Genomic DNA, 14,796 nt, shown 5'->3' with positions numbered 1-14,796 from the left:
TTAATTGTTCGTTGGATTTACAAAGTGCTCATTACTTTATGACTACTAACTCACTATTTTGGAATTATTGTGATTTCATTCAAGGACATCTCGGATTATATCATTGTCATACAGCAATACATTTTGCACATCAGCACATTCGAAGCTAAGGACACATCATCAGATTTAAGATTGGCGTTTGTTCGGAGCACCCTTGAATTCAATCCAACCGCTAAACTCTTGGACTCGTCATAGAACTTTTCGAACTATTTGGGATATAATTCACAACACTGTACGTTCCTTTTAAATTTTCTCTTTGTATTTAAGGGAAATAAATTATTTGTTGAATTTTTAAAAACTTTATGTTTTTCCCTCTTTTCTTTTCTTAGTTTAAGATCAGAGAGTCGTAACACCGATTAAATAGTTGATGGATAACACAGAAATGAAGACTCTGGGTATGAAAAGAATGATAAAAGAAAAACGGTTCTTATACTGGCTTTATTTTATCACGGTAGCAATGATCTGGGCTAGTTTGCGAGGTTCTGGAACCTGAATACCCATGCCCACTGACAGGGAAGCATGCTAACTGGTATGTACGGCATTTCTATGATAATTCCGCCTGCTGAACTTGCTGGACTCCAACTGAACTTGTTCGGGTAACCAAGGAGACTGACAATTGTGTCAGAGGTGGTTACCGGGGCATCCAAGGTCAAAGTTTGTCCCGTGGGCCAGTTTTGTATGATGGCGTACACAGATGAACCAAATTCCCGCTTCTTCGAAGTGTACCTGTAAATGTTATGAAAGAAGCAATTATCCCACGCATATGTGTTTCGAATGGAGAGAGCTTAATTAAAAATGTCGGCAGTTATAAGAAGAGAAATGTAATAGCGCTCTACACAAGGGAATATCAATAGCAAATGAGAACATTTCAATGCTTTTACTTGTAAAAGTTTGATAAACACGTGTCCATCTAAAAGAGTTCGAAGTGGAAATGACGCCTTGCCTGAGAACTGTTTTTCCTTTCTGATCCATGGATCTCTGTAGGCTTTTAGTAGTCTAAGGTGCCCATATACATTCAGTCGGGTTATAATCTTATTGTATAAAAGTGTAAGAAGTTAAAACAACGATAGACGTCGATATTACCATATTTGCTTACCATCGGAAGTTCCGAAAAAAATGTCAGGTCGAAAGGGAAAGACAAACGCTTACCAGACGCCTGTTGTGAATGTATCGTTTTGGTGGGACCACGGCTTTGTGCTATAGATGGCTTCGCCGTTGACATCAAGCCACGACCCCATCTGACGTAATCTCTCTTCGAAAATAGGTACAATGAGGCCATCGTGAGTGATCCCTATGTTAATCAGAAGGTTCCCGCCACAGCTACAAGAAATAATTACATGTATCAGGTTCTTATTCATGTGTGTGTCCGTATGTCTGTCTATCTATGTATCTCTCTCTCTCTCTCTATATATATATATATATGGGGGTTAACGGCACAGCAGCATAACCACTAGTATGAATTAAAGAGCAAACGTTTGGTAGCAACAAAAGGAAAACACCTTGCTGAAACCCCTAGAAAGAAAACCCCATCAACCAAACGTAAATATGCACCATATCATACAATATAAAGAGTAAAAATGTTTCTGAAACTCCCAAAAGGCTTACGAAACAAAGATAAAGACAAACAAGGTAAATCCTTAAACTTGCAAGTCAGCGTTTTCTATAGAAACCGCACTCTTTCCAAAAGCACAAACTCTGAGCTGGAACAACGTCTTACCGCAAAACAGGTTCCCTATATCCCTCGCATATTACGACATCCAAGAAGGCGCATCACACCTATTTTATATCCGTGTGTGTGTGTGTGTGTGTGAGAGAGAGAGAGAGAGAGAGAGAGAGAGAGAGAGAGAGAGTTTCATTGATGTTTAGCAGTCATACGAATGTAAAAGACAACTAGCAAAATACGTTAATTTTTTATTTCATACCGACTGCAAATAATATTTATACAAATTAAGATATAAATACGTTTAATCTAAACGGAAGAGTTATCGATAGGCAAGGATCCAACGTTGAGAGCTAGATATAATGACACGATCTAACTCAGCATCTGCAAAATATCAGATACACAACCAATGCGCATGGCTTTGGCTGTTATTTAGTCTGTACGTAAACTTGCTTACAGAGATGAAGTGCTATGGTTTTATTTTACAGAAAATACATAGAGCATATGTGATGTACATTTCGGAAAAGTCACTGAACAAATTAAAAAGACGAAGCAAATTAAGAATGATGAAATATTTTTACAATATATAGTGGGCTAAGGATTTTTCTCAGAACAATTTATGTTTTTTTTTCGATATCTAAGTCACTGAAAATATGGTGATGGCTGGGATTGATTTTTGTAGAAATTCATGCAATAAACATAACTGCAGGTTCCATCATTTGTATGTATTTCTGAGCTATATTGAACGACACTCGGAGTACAGTATTCCTCAGAAAAAAATGAGTTCATAGTTTTATGCAACTGTAGTAACCTTTTTATCATAAACTCATTTTGCTTTTCTACCTAAGGCTTCATAATGAAAAGAACACGCTACAAGAAACCCAAATAAACAACAACAACAACAAAAATACACCCCAAAAAGTAACTGAATTTAAACTGGTTTCCAAAGTTAATACACAGCTTTAAGTTCAACCAATTCACAGTAACAGTATTCCTGCCAACATAGCACCGCCCAGCGAACTTTGAACATGGTAGCGTATCGCGCGCTCAGTCATTCGTTTCAAAGATTAATCTCATTTTGTTCTACTTAAAATGGAAATTTAGAGTCATATTGCGAATGAATGCACCTTGAATCAAATTTTCCAATTGGTCTGGAATGGAGAGGTTTTGTTTTTATGTTAAGCCAATTAAATTCTGCTTTTCTAGTTGTGATGGACTGGACTTATTAGCTGCATCAATTCCATACGAGGTAATAGTGACTGGAGAAGCTGGCCTTGATGCAGCTGCACATGTGTTTTTGTTCTGACATTTATATTTTCGAAACAATAAGTGGGGGAAATATGAATTCTTTTATTTCAAATTCTCATAAGACACAGGATTAATTATTGTTTGATGGGGAATGACAAATTCCTTTTGTTTTTTAATGTAGCAAATTCTCCTTTTGGATGTGATTTCTGTTGGAAATGTCTAAATTACCGTACAACCTTGCGGCGAGGATCAATTTTTGAAACCAGTGTAATTCTGATTAGTAGAAATAATTAAGAAGTACATTTTTGGGGAATTAAAGATGCAAAAAGGAAAGTATATTTATTGTCATTGTTATCACTAGCTACGTCTGACATATGTGTATGTCCTGTCCCTTGCATATGCTTTGTTGGAGGGACCCCAGTTTTTTACGTGACCTGTGTGACTTGTATCACAGCTATCAATCCAAACACTTTCTTAACAACGTACAACTGGGAAAATTGCAAAGTAGCTTCAGTGTGACAGCATATTTCACCAGAATGGTATTTTAAATACGACGTGTCTTACGTTTGTTGCACGCTTTTTAGATGGACCAAACAGCTTGTTTAGTTCATCCACAGACAAATCTAATAAATCAAAAGCTCTGGTATCTGCTACATGAGTGTACATTATTTGTTTACAATTAAAAGTAGTTCCTATGAAGCGATACTATTTTTAGACACACGTGTCGTGCAGTATGAGCCCATGCAGTAAGGAGAAATACTGCACGATTTTGACAATGTAAAGTCAATGGAGAAAGAAAAACAAATGAGCATATAATAATATCCCATTGTTTGGTATATCTATAATTTCTGTACATTTTATTCACGACTGTAAACTGTACTGATTATCTTTAGATGAAATTTCATACGTCCATAGGTTCTATTTTAAGATAGTAAGAACGTAAAATTGCATAAGATCTATAAATAGAAGCTTACGTATGTGTTTACAGTTATTAATATTAAAATTAATAGTAAATATGTTGACAAGTTTCAGGCCTTTTTTCCACTGGACAGGTCAGTCAGGTGCCATCTAAGAGGAATTAAGTTAATTCCTATTGGATGGGTTAGATCATGTAAGTTGTTGTATGATGTTCGAGAACTGCAATTTCTCATGTAACAAGTGGGGGCATATTGCGTGTTTTACACTTTCGCCTGTATATAAACACCTGTCGTTGAGCAATTTTCTCATTCTTTTTTCGTGTGTTTTTATTGTAACATTAAGTCTGCATACATATTTTATGTACTTATGTTAGATATTATTTGAGAGGGAAAACATTTCTTTGGATTGTTCAGTGGAAATCGAAAGTGCTCATTGGACTATAGTATAATTCTCGGACATCAATTTCCGCCCTCAATGACTAAAACCCAGTCCACAGCAGGTTGGACATCAAACTGCTACTGGTATCCAGCTGTAGCTTGATTACCTGCAGCAGTCAAAGTTAAGAGAATTGCTCAAGGGCAATACAGCATATACAACAATACCCCATGGTTGAACATGAGCACACGATCTTCCGATCCTAAATCCTCAGCACTTACCACAAGACAAGTTGTCCTCTTTTTTTGCGCCACAGAAATCAGTAATATTTTCTCACCTGACTGTTTCAGCCAGCAAAGCCAGGAGTTCTTCGATGGTGAGGTAATCACTCAGAGGAGCATTTCGCCTGAAGCCATAATATAGTTTGTCAATTGCCATGGCGTTCTCCCACTTACTCTTCACCAGGTAGCCTACAAGAGAGTAGAAACCGATGAAATTGCTTGATGTGTATTAAAGTACAATGATAATGAAAAATAGCCATAGAACATGTCCCAACAAGTCTTCTGAAACAAAGCCCACTAACCCAACAACGTTTGTGTCTAATTAAGAACAATATGTCGAGAACTTCGTTCAGTGCATACGTAAATAAATAGTATGTCCTTGTGTCTTTGGTTTATACTGCTGTGCTTCGATTCAACTTAGTATAAAGAAAATACAACTAATGAATTTTACAAGTGAAACCACATACATAACAACTTTTCAATTCTCTCAAATGCAGGGTAATAAATTTAAAGGTCAATGATTGAGGTGAAAACAAGGACTGGATTAAAGTGGAAACCGAGGGAACATACAAACGTCTCTCGATTGATGAATAACAGTTATAAAATTGAACGGAAACAAAGAACCAGTGTAAAAATAAATATTAAAGGTCACTGGCAACATATATTGTATAAACGTGTGATATTATTATAAACTCAACTGAAACTATGACGATTAAAATGTACACGCCAGGTTTGACAAAACTCTATGCAGGAAGAGAGGCTTTATCGTGGTAACATTAGCTGAGCAAATCAAACATCATTTCACTTCATTATTAAAGAGCGCATTTCTCCACCCATAATCAAACTCTCCGTGACCTAGATTAGGCTTTGTAAGAATCTGATTAGGAATAACTTATCATGAATGGTCAGTCATTTAATCATATATCAGGTCACCTCATTTATATATAGCGATTTGATCCTTATCGAACTCGTTAGGAGTATAGATGGCACAAATGTAGTTTTTATAAAATCTGATTACATTTAAAACTTCTGTGTGTGGTCACATGTTTATCAATTAGGATAGCAGATCGTAGATCTCCTTTCTCGAAATAATCTGAGATCTTGCTGACATAGGCTTACATATGAAGTTTAACCATATACTCATGACGGACGATTGTCAAAATATATCTCCGTACAGTGAGATGTAAAATATGACCGAATCTAGGGTGTAACACTTGAATACAATCAGATAAATTAAGAAAAAGAAAACAGGAGCTATTAGTTAAGAAAACTGAGAGGTATGTAGTTATAAAAAAGGCAAGTACCTGGATTATACTTGTCATGGCAAGTGAAAACTCCACCATGTTTACATCGAATATTCTTCCCCCACCTGTCATTGGTTACGACAGTATCTTGAACGGGGCTAAAAAGGAAATAACATTTTTTATGCTACTTTTGCATAACGGATAAAAAATCAGAAATATGTTTAAAATTCCATTTTCCCGCGCTATATTGCGATTCATTGCTAAACGTTCCCATCCCATGATCCCAAATTTAATTCCTCAAATGGCAATATAAGATTTTAAGATTCTTGTGCATGTCTTTAAAAAAAGTAAGCAAAAGCAAACACCTCTAAGAATATACCAAAATCTGTCTTCAAATGCTGCAGGCAGAATGGCGCAAAAGTATGGACGCATAATGCCGATGTTAGATCGTATAAATAAATATCCCAAGCATTTCCTCCCAATGGTGTGGACAACAAAGTTACAATTTAAACGAGCAGCGAAAATCACTTGCACACGTTCACATCAATCGTTGTGATATGAATAAGTAAAAATATGTTTGAGGCAAACCGCATTGAGAAGTGGCTCAAAAACGCGTATTTAGACATCGAGCATATGTAAATAGTTACTCGCTACGGTCACTATTCATTGTCACAATGACTCACCTATCGTTGTAGAGCCAGGCTATAAACTCGGTTGCGTTCCAATAAAAGTCATCCACCATCCAGTCTCCGTCAGAAAAGAGATATTCTGGCTTGTACTTATTTATCAGCTCGTACATCTCCGGCATAACTTTCTTCTGCAATTACAATTAAAAAATGTATATATGTCGCCAGGGTGTTTAATATATGTCCACTCCTTTGCATCACTTATGTGTAAAAAGAAAATCAAATTTTCCTATTTAAATTAATTGTGCGAAGATTCGTCCTCAGTTAATTTATAGAAAAGTTACAATAGTCCGAAAGACAATGTAAAGAAATGTTTACATATTGGACCGTTGAAAGAACAGAGACGTCAAAATCTGCAGTGAAAGCTACCGCAGTAAACTATTGGTCAATGTTTCCGTCAAAATTTCCTTTGTAACAATTTGACTGACATATGCGTTATAAAAAAAAATTTCAACTTGGATTTCAACTTCACTACATAATTCCAGGATGGAGGAAAGGTTAGCTATCCACAGAATAAGATTAGATGGACAAAGCTTATGAGCTGTTCTACTCTATTTTATTCATATAGAAAACAATAGCTCGATTTGTAATGTTTTCTATTCTTCTGATATGACATCTGAAAATCTCAAAGTGAACTTAGCGCATCAGACGCTAAATACGTGACATTATTCTCGTGCCATTCTTTCATCCCCCCTTTCTAAAATTTTATGTAATCTCTTTATTTTAACTCCCAGTCCTGTGAACACTGTCTACGAGTTACACATTTGCTGGTTGCCATATTATCTGCAGTTGCACGTGGTTAAATACAAGTAGTACCTGAGCATGTCGCTCGAGAAAGTGAAGCAGTAGAATGAAATTTCTCTTGTTTGTGTTGTTTTCTTTAACTGCTTTTTAGTTAATTGTCTGTGATTTATGCGTTCAATGCTCTATTTTGATCTTTAATCCTTGAAGGGTAGCTTGCAGAAAAGGAGAGAGGAAGGAATTCCGGTTTACCCGAAATTTGTTTTTACTTTATGTCCTCATCGTCTATTACAGTAAAAACTACTTAACCTAATCGATTTGGAGAATATAGCTACATGTACTTTAAATGTAAATTATACTAAATTCAATATAATTATATGCAAAGTTATAGTACTTTAAATGTAAATTATACTAAATTCAATATAATTATATGCAAAGTTATAGTACTTTAAATGTAAATTATACTAAATTCAATATAATTATATGCAAAGTTATAGTACTTTAAATGTAAGCTATACTAAATTCAATATTAATGTAAAAAGAATAAATAGTATACCTTAATGAAATTTTGTGTGGTGTAGTTGTTGTTTACGTCTTCCAGATAATGGGGATTAAACCACTCATACAGAGAATGGTAAACTCCAAATTTAATGTTCGTCCTGGATCTAATGGCAGCTGAAAGTTCCCCTGCATGCATTTTGGAGAAAAAGACACTTTGTTTGAAAATAAAGAAATAAGAGGAATGTATGAATGGCAAAAATAGGGTTGAAAGGAGACAAGACGCACACATACACAGGATATAAACTATTTGTTTGAAATCGAAAGTATATCAAACATAGGTCCTGATAGATCTATGGGAACAGTATGCAGCAGCCGATCTAGGTCTAAGCTAGCTTTCTGCACGTGAGTATGCTTCGTACGCGTGTAAATAAGTAAATTCTTGCCATAAAAAGGAGGGAGGACACTTTTAAGATGGAAGACTTCAGTCATTTGAACCGAAGGCTTAATATTTTCTCTCCTTCTGGCGTTAAAGAGTGCAATCGTATTATCCAAACAAACGTAATGCCATGGATATCATTCTTATATCAAATAACTTAGGTTGAAATTCACAGAATACTAAATTCTCTACACATCTTTAACTTTTCTGGTGTGATTAAAACAAAGTTATTTGTTATTGTTTTGATATGTTGCGTAAGATTCACACCGACTGCTACAACTTGGATTAAGTTCTTGAAAACCTCTGATTATAAGAAACATCTTGAGATAATTGAATGAGTTTTGATGCGAATAAAACTACATACATACATACATACATGCTATTACGTCCCCAGTTCGTAAATCGTGTATGAACAAAGGTATTATTACAAGCCATGTTTTGATGTTTAAACATTGCCACAGGCTAGAGTTAATCTCTTACACAAGGTTACCGTGACCATAGGGTAGACCCGGCGTCTTGGATTGGCACAGGGGTTAGATCGCGCGACTTCCCACCTATGTGTTACAGCTTTGTCCTAAGATCAGAGAAACCCGCGAGGGACTGGGGCGTGTTCTAAATCCGTCCCCACGTGGACAGATAGCGAGAAGGACAATGTCCGCTTAGTTTCTTGGATTGGGTCAAGCGACACCCAATGAGAATTGTGATAACAATTTCGATCCGAATTATAACTTCTAACTAGCAAGCGAAAATTTGGTCTCGCCTAAGAAGGTTGCTGAGCAATATAGGGTTACTCCGAGGAAGCCACTCGTAATTTGGCAATACATACAATATAGCACTGATACACATAGCACACATGGGATATAGAAAAACTCTGGCAAAGATCGCCAAAAATAAACAAGGGAAGGAACTATGATAGGGGGATCAAACCCTTTTATCGGATGAACAACCCTTTCAAACACACTAGGGAACCAAAAATACCTCATCAAAATTGAACGTTAAACTAAATATTTTGATCAAAATTCTGTTTCTAAATAAAACAAACATACACACTTTTTGGGGTAACTCTAATACATAAAAACACTTTATTTTTTTGGGATCAAGTAGGGGGGCATCTGTCTGGTGCCCGCCCCCCCCCCCATGCAAAAGTAATTTGGCGGCAAAACATAGAGAGAAGATTCTAAGGAAAGACAAAGCTTCGTAAAGATCAGTAAGTTATTTGCTTGATTTTAGCAGAATATTACGGCATTGTAATTGTAGTTATGTATAGAATGTATACTTAATTACTATGATCGTTTAGTACGTAGAATTACCTTTGTAGTGTTCTTTTACTGGCGTATTTGAGCATTATGTAGAGAATTATGGAGATCGTTAGCTTGTGGTAAGAATTAATTTTGTAATTTGCTATATGGTTACTTCGTAGTAAACTAGTGCATTTATTCATGTGATATTTTAGAATTTACACATGCTCGAATTGTGAATTTGGAAAATGGTTGAAGGGTGTTACATTAGTTAATATGAATGTATGGATATATCAGAGCATGGATATTTGTCTACTTTGTATGAGTTTTAATGTACAGAAATGTGTCTGAATGTTGTGATATTGTTTAATATAATGGCATTAGGCAAATATACTGATGTGACGCAATTTATTGATGTATGTATGATAAGTATTCGATACCGTACTTTTATTACGACGTTGTTTTACCATACAAGAACATATGAGTATTTCAATGGGAATGAGTGTGTGACGAAAGAAATTTAATAGCTGTTATCTGATGACAGGCTGTGTGTAGTGTGAAATGAGAAGGCTAAGGAAAATATTCTACCGCCCTTGTGTTTTCACATGAAGATTTTGGGGGAGAGAACTTCCAGTTAAGTTACGTCCCGAGTCTCTAAGAGGGGAGACGGAAGTGAGACTAGCAGAGCAGTCGGAGTCGACAAGTCTAGTCGGTGGAGAGAGTCGAGGATGAGGAGGAAAGGAGTCGAGGAGGAAAAAGTAGAAAAGAAGGAGGAGTACAGAGATGCCGAGGAGGAGAAGGAATTTGGAGAGAGTCGGCAAGAAGAGAAGGATTTGGAGGAATAGGAGAGAATAATACACAGTTGAGTAGAATACAAGGACAGGTGGAAAGGTATCTCACACTACTAATCAAATGATGCATTAGGCTATCACAGGGTCGAGCGGAAGGAGAGTACTTGGGAAATTTTTATCATTTGATTATTGAATTGTCATTAAATTGTTGTTCGTTGAATTTTACTTTTTGTATGTATATTCAATAATTTAACCGACGGCATTGCTGACTGGGGGCTCGTTGCTTTACATCTATCTTTCACTAATTTAACTTCCAACCAAATCGATCCTGGGTGGGACTTCTGTAATAATTTAAATAAAATATTGGAAGCACCCCACCCCAAACCATAACACCTACCACAGTGGCGGCCTACAACCCGTCACATACATACATACATACATACATACGGAGGGAGAGAGATAGGAGCAAATCGACATATAGATGTGCATTTTAGAGACAAAAGATAACTTACCAAGAAGATCCCGTTTAGGCCCAACGTCAACTGCATTCCAGTTGAATGAGTATTTGGATGGCCAGTTGCAGAAGCCCTCATGATGTTTTGCTACAAAAGCTGTGTATCTGAAATTGAAAGTCAACATAAAAGGAAATACACATCAATATTCATCTTAAGAAAATATCTAGTTCGATGTCGATAATAAATAGAAACGGATGCACCAAATACATTCTTGTCTACGAACTTCTTCAAAACAGGAAATCACGTGATCTGCAGCTATAGTAGTAACGAACACCTTCTTTATCAACACAGAAAGGCTCCAGTTCAGAATTCCTGTCGCATAGCTTCATAAATCTAATCACAATTTTTTGAAAAGCTCACGCTTCGGTTTGCCATGTTTCTTTCCCCTTAGCCAATGTCTGTTATGTTAGTATACTGAATCCTGACTACTGGACGCAAGACGAAAAATGAAATTAGCTTGTAAGTACTCATTGGTATCACCAATGATGCAAAGTTAATTACATTGATCAAACAGGAACCTGCTCCGGTATTACCGAAAATCCCCAAATTGAATGCACACTCCCCTGGAAATGTTCCCTCTAAGCGAATGGTAGATTTGCGCGCTGTGCGCGCTGCATTGTGCAAGCATTACGGTGATTTGAGCACAATTTATAGATCTTCGTTGATTGCGATGCGCGGGAATGTTTCAGCAGCTGCACGGTCGCGCGCGCGCAACTTAGAGGGAACGTTGTCCCCTTTGGGTCAGTCGAACTCATTTTTCAGTATCCAGACATGAAGATACCAACTTACATCTAGAAGATTTGAAAGGTGTGAATTGTTTAGTTTAGGAAAGTCATTAAAGAAGGCTTGTTATTTTAAAATGATGTGAAAAATACAATGATTTTTATCAGAAACAATATTCCAGCATAAGAGTGCATGGACAGAAGACTGATGAAATTTTGACGTAATGTGTCATTGAAGGTAGCCTCATTGGCAGACTGGAGAAAAGAAAAAAAAAAGTTTGAAATGTCGATTGTATTTTTGAAATTTTTTTTATATTATTTGTGCTTAAAAACAATGTAACCGGATGACTGACTTGGAAGGAGCATCATAAGATATTGGTTTCAAGTCCTGAAGAGACGAATACCATTTTGTCAATAAAACAAAGCACGAAATGGTACCATTTGTTCACCTGAAGTACTTTTATGTTAATAATTAACTTCGGTGCATAAGTGAATGTTATGGGGAATAATCTGCAACTTGCATTTAAGAGATGACAAAATGTCATTCTTTTATGTAACAAAAACATAACGTGTGACCATTACAACTTACAATGAATGCACAATAATTAATGTTTCAGCATCCAACATTTTGCTATATCATCCTTAATTTTCTAGCTTGTAAATATTTAAATTTGTGTGTTACTTTTCTCAGCTATAATCCTATGTATTTGATTGATTTCTGGATAAATATTGAACTCTGAACTCTTTCATCGCTCCAGAGAGAGTCATGTACTGTCGGTAGTTTCACTTAAGTAGAATCTGGACTGGTCACCATCCTTTATCTGTCATTATTAAGGTTAGTACTAATATGTGTACCCTTACTTCCTTGAGGCTACAACATCGTAGCTATATTAAGGTCGATAAGATTTGAATAATGTTTATTTTGCGCTTACCCAACTCCTGCAGCTTTGAATATATCTGCCCACTGGTTTGGATCAAAGAATTCACCCGTAAACTGAGATGCAAAATCCGCATAGGTGAAGTCCGGTTTGTAATTCTTTTTCATGAATTCAACACACTCCTTGCATTGCCCCGTCTGCCACTCGTACCAAAACCACTCACCACAGTAGGTGCTTGGAACTGAAAATATCCCCCAGTGTATGTAGATCCCGATTTTCACATCGTCGTACCAGGACGGTAAAGGTCGTGTGTCAAGGGACTCCCAATTTGGAAGATATCTTTTGGAGAAAACTGCCATGGGTATTACACAAGCGGCTACAATTTTCACAACGATATGAATTTTCAACGCCATTTTAGCCTTCTTACTTTGTGTGACCTTTGTGAATCAAGATACACATTGCGTGTATACATGACATTGCGTAGAGTATATTGTATAAATAGGGCCGATGAATAAGTCCTCGATGAATGTGTCGTATTTGTGTTTATTCAGCCGTTGTACCTGCCATATTCATGTGATTATTTGGAAATAATTATGCACATTAACTTAAGCTCACGAAGCACACTTTTAAACTTTTGTACGAAAGCTTTGTAATCAGCTGTCAGGTTACATTTTTGCGTAAACTGTTTCATGACAAACAATCATATCAATAGGTATGGGCATTGTAAAATGGCTACATCATGCAGACCCAGTGGCGTAGTAAGGGTAAATGGCTACGCATCGATACTGCTGATAAACATACGCCTTCTAATGTAAAAGATTAAAGGTATACTGTACTTGACTGACAAGTCTGAAATGATTTAATGCACTGATAAAGTTACTATTTTGCGACACCTCGCGTTAAAAAAGATTGGAACGATTTGATGAAAACATTGATTGCTCGAGCAACCTTCAAAAATGCTGTTTCCATGAGTGCCTCATATGACATGCAGGTCAACACTTCGGGTCAATTCTACATCCCATAGCACGCAGGAGGTCGGGTGGAGGTGGTGTTGGAGGAAGTGTGAAGAGGAAACTATTCACAAAGAGGAAAAAAAAGTCAGAGTTTCAATAAGTACGATGAGGAAACTATCGGCAATGACGAAACAGAGTTTCAATAACGTTGAAAATGCCTCTTATACAGGCCAGTCCATATAGATAATTAGCCAGCGTTAGACCCCCACCACCACGCCAAAAAGATATATTAACTTAATTTTTCTGTTGGAATCTAGGAGGTAATCATTAAATTATGATATTAAAATGCACGCAGGTTAAAATCGAGGTTAAAAATAATGAGTTTTGTGCTATGATAAAACGATATTTTTTTGTGCTCAAGAAAACAAATTTGACCAATATGCTGTACTATATAACTGAAATGTCTCGACATCATATAAGAAACTGACCCGGGATTATGTCCTATAAAACTGAAGGTTCTCAGCCTCTTATATCAAAGTGGACCACTATGATGTACGATATAACTGTAGGATGTCAGCCTCTTATATCAAAGTGGACCAATATGATGTACTATATAACTGTAGGGTATCAGCCTCTTATATCAAAGTGGACCACTATGATGTACGATATAACTGTAGGATGTCAGCCTCTTATATCAAAGTGGACCACTATGATGTACAATATAACTGTAGGTTTTCGACTTCATCTAACAAACTGGACCATTATGATATACTATATATTTCAATGGTTTCTCCTTAATACATCAAACGCTTAATCAGAAACTTAAGCATAGATCAGATGGGATAGGAATTTTTTCAGGAAGTCACTAGAAACTATGTACAGACTTAAGTCGAAATCTGACTCGAATTTCACAGCAATGCTAAAAATTGATAGCACTATAATTCATACTTCTATAAATGCCGTTTTTGGTTCTGATTATCAACCTTAAGACGGATCTAAATTTTTTACTATTGATGAAACCCGAAATCCTCCATGCTGAAATAATTTCTGTATGCTGGAAACTTGAATACTTATACAGCTAAAAGACATGATTGCATTTAGATATTGCTCTGACGGAAACTTGAATACTAGTACAGCTGAAGGGCATGACTGCATTTAGATATGGCTCTGACGGAAACTTGAATACTCGTACAGCTGAAGGACATGACTGCATTTAGATATTGATCTGATGGAAATTTGAATACTCGTACAGCTGAAGGACATGATTGCATTTAGATATTGATATGATGGAATCTGGAATGCTTATACAGCTGAAAGACATGATAACATTTAGATATTGCTCGGATGGAAATTTTCATGGACTTTTAATGCTTAGTCGTTTGAGGAGTTTTATAACAAAACTGACCGACTAATTAACTATGGTGACAGCAAGACAGGATTACTACACGATACAAAATTCAACATTATTATTGACTTTTGTAAAAGGATTAATTTGTATATTTGAAAATGAGAGATACGGTAAAAATAAGGTTATTGGTGTTTTACATTCATGTTGGTTTCTTTGATAGAT

General features: G+C 36.3%; 1 protein-coding gene across 1 annotated transcript; it reads right to left on the bottom strand.

Annotated features, from left to right (window-relative positions):
* Positions 1-462: 462 nt before the first annotated feature.
* LOC149802575 (alpha-L-fucosidase-like) lies at positions 463-12,952 on the bottom strand. The gene is made up of 8 exons (XM_089951847.1): positions 12,328-12,952; positions 10,671-10,777; positions 7,749-7,879; positions 6,449-6,582; positions 5,826-5,923; positions 4,578-4,710; positions 1,189-1,359; positions 463-765 (listed from the first exon to the last, which is right to left on the bottom strand). Exons 1-8 carry the CDS (start codon positions 12,684-12,686, stop codon positions 507-509), a joined length of 1,392 nt encoding a protein of 463 aa, XP_089807973.1. The 5' UTR covers positions 12,687-12,952; the 3' UTR covers positions 463-506.
* Between the last annotated feature and the right edge of the window lie 1,844 nt (positions 12,953-14,796).

The sequence above is a fragment of the Sinohyriopsis cumingii genome, chromosome 3, assembly GCF_028554795.1.
Source record: "Sinohyriopsis cumingii isolate HCF-2022 chromosome 3, ASM2855479v2, whole genome shotgun sequence".
Lineage (NCBI taxonomy): Eukaryota > Metazoa > Mollusca > Bivalvia > Unionida > Unionidae > Sinohyriopsis > Sinohyriopsis cumingii.
This window is presented reverse-complemented; position numbering and strand designations above follow the sequence as displayed.

What these genes read in the sequence shown, in the direction of transcription:
- LOC149802575 (XM_089951847.1), bottom strand. Translation starts at nt 12,686, where the DNA reads ATGGCGTTGAAAATTCATATCGTTGTGAAAATTGTAGCCGCTTGTGTA. An exon ending in GCCTAAACGGGATCTTCTTG is followed by an intron (nt 7,880 to 10,670) that starts GTAAGTTATCTT and finishes AAATGCATGCAG; the next exon opens with GGGAACTTTCAGCTGCCATT. An exon ending in ACATTCACAACAGGCGTCTG is followed by an intron (nt 766 to 1,188) that starts GTAAGCGTTTGT and finishes TAACATTTACAG; the next exon opens with GTACACTTCGAAGAAGCGGG.